Source organism: Nicotiana tabacum, chromosome 20, assembly GCF_000715075.1.
Source record: "Nicotiana tabacum cultivar K326 chromosome 20, ASM71507v2, whole genome shotgun sequence".
In the NCBI taxonomy this organism is placed as follows: domain Eukaryota; kingdom Viridiplantae; phylum Streptophyta; class Magnoliopsida; order Solanales; family Solanaceae; genus Nicotiana; species Nicotiana tabacum.
The window spans coordinates 37,499,098-37,508,799 of NC_134099.1; the positions used below are offsets into that span (position 1 = coordinate 37,499,098).

At 28.3% G+C, this 9,702-nt stretch overlaps 1 protein-coding gene across 6 annotated transcripts; it reads left to right on the plus strand.

The window, feature by feature from the left end:
• The first annotated feature begins 1,010 nt into the window (after positions 1-1,010).
• On the plus strand, positions 1,011-8,947 carry LOC107766614 (beta-glucosidase 13-like). Of its 6 annotated transcripts, XR_012704115.1 has the most exons (12): positions 1,011-1,192; positions 1,314-1,544; positions 2,803-2,861; positions 2,982-3,056; positions 4,466-4,543; positions 4,620-4,707; positions 5,130-5,382; positions 5,656-5,771; positions 5,947-6,116; positions 6,243-6,274; positions 6,464-8,418; positions 8,578-8,947. XR_012704115.1 is itself a non-coding variant. In XM_075241428.1 (11 exons), exons 4-11 carry the CDS (start codon positions 3,038-3,040, stop codon positions 6,659-6,661), a joined length of 954 nt encoding a protein of 317 aa, XP_075097529.1. In that variant the 5' UTR covers positions 1,011-1,192; positions 1,314-1,544; positions 2,803-2,861; positions 2,982-3,037; the 3' UTR covers positions 6,662-8,947. The 6 variants fall into 6 exon arrangements, 5 of the variants coding, with proteins under 5 accessions (XP_075097529.1, XP_075097532.1, XP_075097531.1 ...); XM_075241428.1 differs by having other exon boundaries at positions 6,464-8,947; XM_075241431.1 differs by having other exon boundaries at positions 7,159-8,947.
• The last annotated feature ends 755 nt before the right edge of the window (positions 8,948-9,702 follow it).

Sequence of the window (9,702 nt, forward strand, 5' to 3'; positions counted from 1 at the left end):
TGAGGCAGTCATTAGAAGCTGTTTGATTCTTGAAATTTAAACTTTGCCACACAAATTAGGACAAAAAGGAGTAGTATTATTTTTATTCTATGGATTGTGTTCTCACGTAATTAAATCACGGTCACTTTAAATCTCAATAGATTCTATATCTAGTAAAATGGAAAAAAAAAAGATACACAATTTAGTTATTCTTAAATCTCACAATTTCTGGAGTCATTGATATCTGATAATCACGATCAACGGTGCTACTCTTCGAGTTGTTATATATTTTTATTATTTATTTAGCTTTATCAACGGTGCTACTCTTCGAGTTGTTATATATTTTTATTATTTATTTAGCTTTTTTAATATATGTTATTCCTTCACCATATGAGGTAATCTGTTGGAAACCTTTTGTTTTATGTTTGTTAAGCTTTACTTAAAAATTGTATAGTAGTCACATCATAATGACTAAGTTGCGTATGTCAAATAGCTAAGGGAAGTTCGTGTATGGGTGGAAACTCAAAGTTCCCAATAACACTAAAGTTTTGTGATGATGCATATTACCGCACGTATTAATTAATATCACCTTTTTAAACAAATAAAAAAACATTATCTATTTTTATTGTTAAGGTTTAGAATTCTGTATTAACATTCTACTTTGCAAATTACAATAAGCTTTTTTTAGTTTCTCATATATTTTTGCTTCTAATAGAAAACACTTCTAGTTTTAGTGAAAACAAAGAAAAGAATTAAGAAAAAGAGTTCAAAGCAATTGAAAATAAAATCATTCAGCGATTGATTTATTTTGTATATGAAATTCTGGTAGAAGTTTTATGTAATTTCAAAGTAAACGTGGTTGAAGTTTGTTCTTCGAGGTGAATCAAGTGTGCCAAACTAAAATAAATGATAAGATGATTTTTTTTCTTTTATTTTTTGAAATTATATAAAAAAAAAAAAATTTGGCTATTGATTTCAAGGGATTCCACCTCTATTTAAGGGGGGTTTAACAAAGGAACCTCTTGAAAACGTAGAGTTGGCAATGGCTTTTCAAAGATCCTTCTCCCTAGGCCTTTTTGTATTGGCCAACTTCTTTGTTTTGTCTGTTTTCTCTATAGCTACAGATATGGAAAGCCATAAAATTTCATTACCATTCAATCGTACCCTTTTTTCAACTGATTTCCTGTTTGGAGCTGCCGCTTCTGCTTATCAGGTTAACGTTTACACTTTAGACGTGGCCTTTACTATATGATAGTACTCTTCTTACGTTTATGATTATATATGCAAAAATTAACTGTTTAAAATGTCATGTCATGTCATGTCATTATTAACAGATTGAAGGTGCATGGAACGAAGATGGTAAAGGCCCAAGTATCTACAAACAAGGCCCAGAATTTTGATAAATTAGCAAATGAAAGGGGGATTTCATGACTACGCAGGCGGAGTAAAAATATACCCACTTGTATCTACAAACAAAATTCACCCATTGAATAATTATAACGCAACAACAGTTATGTACCTTTAGGATATACGATTCATAATTCGTATAATTAATGGTATACCACGTAAGAATAGTTCAATCATGCTGTCAGTTAGTATTTCCTTAAACATGCTAGAAATAATTTAAACTGTTACTTATATTCCAATTGTTTGTGATAGGTAGATAAAATAAGGGATATTTACATAAATAACGGGTTATATTCATTATTTTTTTTAGTCATATACATAGATTATACAAAATTATACATATATAATATATAAATTATGCATATATTATACCTCTACATGCTATATTTCGTTAAAGCAGTTGGGTGCGCGGCTATTTCGATTAATTCTTCATAAAAGAAAGAATAACGTATAGTATAAAAAACAAGTGTACATTTAGACGAACCTAGCTTGGCCCAATTCCATGTGTTCATTAAGTAAAAATAGCACGGTATAACCAGTTTTCGGACTGGTCATTTAAAAATAGCCAGCATTTACGAAGTCAATGAAAAATAGTCACTATTTCGTTGTAACAAAGATCGATCCAGCATAATATACTGGAGTTCGGTGCACCTGTGTATGAACTCCAGCATATTATGCTGGACCGGTATATTTTGCTGACTCCAGTACAATATACTGGAGACTGGAGCACCGGTGCTCCAAACTCCAGTATATTATACTAGACAATTATACTTGTTGGAACTCCAGTATATTATGTTGGAGTTCTAGTGTACTTATGTTGGAACTCCATCATATTATGCTGGAGTTCCAGCATACTTATCCTGAAACTCCATTATAATATGCTGGAGTTCAAGCATATTTATGCTGGAGCTCCAGTATAATATACTGGCGTATTTTTTTGGATTTTGAACAGTGTTTTCGCTCAGATTTATCTTTACATGAAAAGTGGCTAAATTTCGATTACTTTTGAAACTGGGCTATTTTTGAACGACCAGTTATAAATCTGGTTATTTTTGAATTTAGTCCGCTCTTTAAGGTGAACTATCTGGGCCAAATCCATCTCGAACCAACACTAAATAAACTTCTGAGGAAAAATGACACTATATAGCCGCTCTTAAAATAATAACCAAAAAATATATATTTTTTGTATATATATACATTCTGTATGTTATATAGAAATTTTATACACTTTTTTAGCTACCTAATGTAAATAGTTTCTGGCGTAGGCTAGAAGTAATAATACCCTAACTTCTAAGCCATCTCGAACCGATACTAAGTAAAACTTTTAATCTATCCAGTTTTCAATTTATGTTTTCAAATTTATAAATCAAACTAAAGAGTGAATTTTAAACTGTTTAATTTCTGATACCTTTGCAGACAAAATGTGGGACCAAAGCAATGGAGATGTGGCTCTTGACTTTTATCATCGCTACAAGGTAGGGAATATCTAACTTAACGTTTGTTAGTAGTGATGCCACAAAAAAAAGAGGAGATATATTTATTTATTCTTTTAGAAAATTTTAAAAGTTGTCTGAAATATTTCTGCTTGTCTGCAGGAAGACATAAAACTAGCGAAATTTGAAGGACTTGATTCGTTTAGATTTTCTATTGCATGGTCGAGATTTTACCCCGTAAGACATAGTAAATCAGAATTTATTCTACTTCAACAGAAATTCGCAGCAGAGAATGTAAATAAATTGATATCGCTATCTCTTTATGACTTGCTGCGTAACATTGCATAAGTATATGCATATTATAATTTCAATAATCAATTACTTTCTCTGTCTCAATTTACATAGTGATGTTGACTCGGAGTTTAAGAAAGAAATGAATACTTTCGAAACGTATGGTCTAAAATAACCATATAAATTTGTGTGACTGTAAATTAATTCATTAAGAGTAAAGTAAGACTTTTAAAGATAAATTATTTTTAAATAAGGAAAAAGATCATTCTTTTTCTTTTTTAGACTTACTAAAAAAGAAAAGAGTCTCATAAATTAGGACGAAGGAAGCATTAATATGCAAGAGAAGTCATAATTAAACAGATAACATTTGAAAGAAAATATATATACTTAATTGCATAAGTAGGAGTGTACATAGGTCGGATTGGTTCGGATTTTCTAATTACCAAACCAAACTAATTGTATCGGATTATTAAATTTAAATACCAAAGCCAAACCAATAAAAGTCGGGTTTTTTAATCTCGATTTTTCTCGGATTTTCGGTTTTTTTTCATAAAGTCATTATAGCACAAAACGTAAAATTTGTGCTCCAAATATTTCTTTAATCCTACTAAGATAGAACTATATAAGGTATTTTTAAATAAAATAACATAAATATGAGATGAGTCTTGGCATTGTACTCAAATATTCAACAATAAAAATAATAAAATCACATAAATTAAATATTATTAATAAGCTATAATGAAAAAAATATAATTTAAAATTACAACTAATGAGTACTATTATTTACATGACTAACCACTAAAAGAAAAATAAGTTATACATTTTATGTAAACCATGAAACAACTAAAAAATAGATATCCAATACTATTTTCATTCATAGTACAATTGAATCGAATGTCTTTTATTAACATTAGTATTGATTTAATTTTGGTTTAATTAGAATTTATTTGAGTTATTAACATTTATGGACAATAAAATTTATTGGAGCATCCAAAATTTATAAGCCAAAACTTGAAATAATACGTTGCAAGATAAAACTATGAAAAAGCTTAAGAAATATTTATAAACTACACTACAATAAATATTTGTATGTATTAAATATATTTAATACTTCTATACATATAATGTCGGGTTGGTTTGGTTTCGGTTTGACGTTTTTTAGTTAAAACCAAACCAAACCAAATATAGTCGGAGTTTTTTTTCCTACACCAAACCAAGTCAAACCAAATCATAGTTGAATTTTTTTTCTCGGTTTGACTCAAATTATGGGGTTAGTGCGGTTTATCGGTTCATTTGTACACCTCTATGCATAAGTATAATTACCTGAAACAATTTATTTCGTTTGTGATTTTTAGAGGGAAAGCTAAGTAAGGGAATAAATTGGGCTGGTATTGACTTCTACAATAGCGTCATCAATGAGACTATAGCGCAAGGTCCTCTCTCCCTCTCCTTCTCTCTCTTTCTATATATATGTATCGATAATGGATAGAAGTAACATTTGCATTGTAGGTATAAAACCTATGGTAACACTTTTCCACTGGGATGTACCTCAAGCCCTAGAAGATGACTATCTTGGGTTTCTCTGCCCTAAAATTTTGTAAGTGATCTTCAAGTTATTTAGCTATCGTCTGAACATAGATTTATTTGAAATTTAAAAATAGAATTTTTGAAGTTGTACTGAAAAATAATTTTTGAAAGTTGAAATTGTATTTGGACATGCATTTTGTTTGAAAAAAAGTTGAAGCTTTGTGAGTGGAAGAAAAAATTTCATCTAAAAACTGTCCTAAACCAGTTTTTGAAAGAAAAAAACAATAGTTTTTGTGAACTTGAGTTTTTTTTTTTCAAAAACTGATCATATTCCACATACAAACAGCATTTTCAAATAAAAATTGAAAAAAAACCCAAATTTTATGGCTAAACGGATCGAAAGCTTATACTTCTTATATGTTTGTTTACTTGTTAAAGACAAAAGGCCAGTCCATCTCATTTGATTTGATTTTATCTGATCTATATTGTCAGGGGTGAATACCTAAACTTCGTGGAAATATGTTTCAAATATTTTGGAGATAGAGTTAAGTACTGGGTAACGATAAATGAGCCATATATTATTCCAATAAATGGTTATGACCTGGGAACATTTGCACCTGGTCGCTGTTCGGCTTGGAGGAATTATTGCTCAACTGGTAATTCTGGGACTGAACCTTTTTTAGTTGGACACCACTTGCTTCTTGCTCATGCTGCTGCCACCAAGTTATACAGGCAAAAATACCAGGTCAGTTAAGGCCTGCCCATTTAGTTGTCGTTAAACACGAACCTATAAACTTTAAATCATAGCTCATCGGATGACTACGCTATTAATCATTCATCTTTACAAATTGCTTTGCTATTAATTTGAATTAATATAATCTCATGTAATAAGTGAAAAATCTTTTATGCTGCAATTAAATAAAAATTCACATATATTTCATGATGATAGTTGCTACAGTAAATTCTTTTTATAACGGAATTATCTTATTCTTTCTCTCATTTTTTATGACACGCACAGGTTAAACAAAAGGGTAAAATAGGAATTTCACTAGTGTCTCATTGGTTCGAGCCATACTCCATGAAATCAGAGGATGTTAGAGCATCCAGAAGAGCTCTTGATTTTATGCTCGGATGGTAAGCACAATTTCTCAAAAAATGGCGCTATCACAATATTTAAATGTTACTGCTTTTTATTAACTTTGCGTCTACTATTTTTCAATAATTTGTCATTTGAATATTGATGAAAATTGGTTAATGGGTTTTTGCATCCATTGGTTTATGGTGATTATCCTCAAAATATGAAAAGAAGTGTTCGGACGCGTATACCAAAATTCACCCCAAAGGAAAAGCACATGTTGAGAGGGTCCTTTGATTTCATTGGATTAAACTATTACACAGCAAACTACGCAGCTCATCATTCTACTCCACCTAATCATGTGAACATGAGTGCCTCAGCTGATAATCAAGTTAATATAACAAGTAGGTGTTCGTATAATATTTCCATCAAATTCTTTTACGTACTTCCTAATTAATGTTTAATTGATGTTGTAATTTTGACAACTAAGCCCATATGACCTTTTAAATTTTGTTTTTCTTTTCTGTTAGGTTCGAGAAACGGAAAATTGATAGGTGATTCGGTATGTTCTCTCTGAATTGTACAATATTCTATCAATAACTCATAATTTATGTGTATAAAACTATAATAAACACGAAAAATATATAATAAAAATAAATGTAAATACATATAAACATAGAGTGCGCACGCGAGCGTGTACTTTATGTTTTTTTTTTTTTTTTTTGTCTCATTTGATTTTAATCATTTGTAGACTGGTTTAAGTTCGTTCTTTGTTGTTCCATGGGGACTTCAAAAGCTTCTTGTTTACATAAAACATCATTACAAGAATCCAATTGTTTACATCACCGAATGTGGTAAGCCAACTTATTTATTGAGAAATTTACATCTAATATTAAATTGGTTAGCTACTACTAAATCTTTGGTATTGCTTACCTTTCAGGAATGGTAGAGTTTAATCTATACTTATATCTATTTATCTATAATCTATAATATATTAAAAATACAAAGGCCCTTAGCAAAATATCGTTCGCCTTTTTTATCCTTTAAAAATAAATTTCACATTGGAGAAAATAGTAATTCAAATTATTTTTCTAATATTTAGGACTTAGTTTCCGATTTAAATTATGAATGAAGTCCTAATATTTAGGAATTCAAAATCAATTAAGATTTTACCTTATTTAAATTATTTATATAACTGTAATCATTCCATATTAAATTCTTAATATATAGGATTTTAACATCAACTAAAATTCTATTAATTAAATGCTTTAATAAACTCACCCAATACATGCACGTTCAATTGGTAAGAAATGTAGGGGATGGAAACTATCTGGGCTAATTTATTTTTTGTGTTACTTTAAAACTAATTCAAATTTAAATTACCTTATATGAATTATTTCTTTATATTAATATCCTTGACATAATTGTCATTTTTTCTTGTTACAGATCAATATTTAAAATCGGGGATGTGCTAATATTAAGAACATTAATCAACAAAATCTAATGAGTTACTATTATAATAAAAATAATAATTAAGTCTATGAATTAATTATTAGAAAAAAATAATATAATCCAACAATTTTCAAATATATTAAAAATACGGACGCCCTTACTGAAATGTAGTTCGTCTTTTTTAACTTTCAAAAATAAGTTTCACATTTGACAAATATGTAATTTAAGTTGCTTTCCTAATAGTTAAGACTTTAAAATCAAGTAAAATTTTAAATATTACCTAATAATTAGAAGTTCGAAATCAACTAAATAAGGATAAAATTATATTAAGAAAAAGAAGAGAATATAAAAAAGTAAAGTTTCTTTTCAACCAAGGACAAAAAATATTGTATAATTTTCATATAAATATTTTGTACCTATATTGTACGGGAAAATTTTAGCGTGCAAGATCAATTGTGATCCTTTATTTTCCTTTTCATACGAAAATATTTTCTTGGTTGTTTAAATTATATTTTCTTAAATTATGTCACAACTATAATTATTTTATGTGTTAATTTTCCTAATATTTACTTATTTAAGATTTTAAAAGCAATTTTATTTATCGAATATATATTATTTGAATCATGTCAGAAGTTTTAATGTATAAAATTTAGAAACAATTAAAATTTTAACCACCTTTTACAAATGATTTCCTTAAGAAAATACTTAAATTATTTTGATATAAATTGCTATTTTTCAGTAACTTTTTCTTCTTACATATAAATATATTTATTGATTGAAGCAACATTCACGTACAACGCACGTACACTAAAACTAGTATTTTAAAAAGGCAATAACAATCATAACACGAAAAAATGCATGAAGTTATTCTTAAAACGTGAGTCATAATGCAAATTTTCTTTCAAAATTTAGTCTTTGAACTCCAAATTGAATTTAACTTATGTATAATAAATATGACATTATGATGCAGTGAAAAATTAAATTGAACGTCACAGACGCAAAATGAAATTATGGCTAAAAATTAACATTCAACATTTTCATGAACATATATTTTTTATTTAATCTTTATTTATAACTCAAGCAAATTATTGTTTAAATAATTTTTTTTTTAAAATTTTATATTTATTAGTATAGAATAAACGCGCAACGCGCGTACCCTAATACTAGTGTTACTAAAGTTGAGGACGTGGTCAACGACACTGAGAGGGTTGATTTCTATAAATACCATATTTTGGCAATCTACAAAGCAATCAAGTGAGTACCTTTAGTTTTGTTTTAATAGGACCTTGCAAATGAATAACCGTTATTTCTTACTTTCATTTTAAGAGAGATTTATTGAAAATATTCATTCGGATAAAATTAATATATTTTTTCTTTATTTGGCCGCTCTTCTTTTTTCTTTTCTTTTATCAGGCAGGGAGTAAATGTTAAAGGTTTCTACGCATGGTCTTTTCAAGATGATTTTGAATGGAATAAAGGATACACCCGGAGATTTGGCATCAACTTCATAGACTATAAGGATAATCTCAAAAGATACCCAAAGCTTTCTGCTCTCTGGTTTAAGAAATTCCTTCTCAATTAGAGCTTTTGTGACTATATTTCCTCTGTGTAAAATCTACAGACATGTTGCTTTTAACTACTTTTTTTTTTTTTAATTTAAAAAATACTCTAGCAGAAAGCTTTTACAATATCTTGTATTAGTGTTGTTTGATGTTCCCCCTTTTCGTATTTATTTTTCGTCAATAAAATTACTCCATGCTCTTTTGGAGATATTACAATATTATATATGTTGATACTCAATTTTCTCCTGCCATCTTATTCAGGTTTCCCTAGCTGCTTAAATCTTCATAATATTTTTAGTCCTAATTACGTGGAATTTTATCATGTTAACACTCTTGTTATATGTTTAAAATAGCAATTTTTCCATTCATTATTGCTTCGTAGCATTTTAAAATCACTATAACAGTAGATTGATATAAAAATAATTTTTTAAATATATTTTTATAAGTATTTTGATAAATAAATGATTTAATTTAGTATTTTACAAATATAAGGTAATTTAAGCATTTTTTTGCATTATTTACAATAATAGCATATGTTATTATAATTAATTGCATATTTTATATTTTTATATCTCAGCTCAGTATATTTATATTATACTAACTTTAGTGTACGTGCGTTGCACGTGTATTCTGCGTCTATTAATAAAATATTGTATACAAGTGCAGAAAGTAATTCAAATTTCATTGTTAATAACATACAACATCGCTTTATTATCAATTCTTTTGAAAACTGTTACTCCCTCCGTTTCAATATATGTGTACATGTTTGACTGGTCACAGAGTTTAAGAAAAAATGAAGATTTTTTGAATTTGTGGTCCTAAACAAGTCAAAAGGGGACTCAGAGTATTTGTGTGGTTATAAAAGCTTCACATTAAGGGTAAAATGATAAATTTAAGCTAAATTGTTACCAAATTTAGAAATGAATTATTCTTTTTGGAATGGACCAAAAAGGAAATAGGTTCAAATAAACTAGAA

What these genes read in the sequence shown, in the direction of transcription:
- LOC107766614 (XM_075241428.1), top strand. An exon ending in TATACAGGCAAAAATACCAG is followed by an intron (nt 5,383 to 5,655) that starts GTCAGTTAAGGC and finishes TGACACGCACAG; the next exon opens with GTTAAACAAAAGGGTAAAAT. An exon ending in CTTGATTTTATGCTCGGATG is followed by an intron (nt 5,772 to 5,946) that starts GTAAGCACAATT and finishes TATGAAAAGAAG; the next exon opens with TGTTCGGACGCGTATACCAA.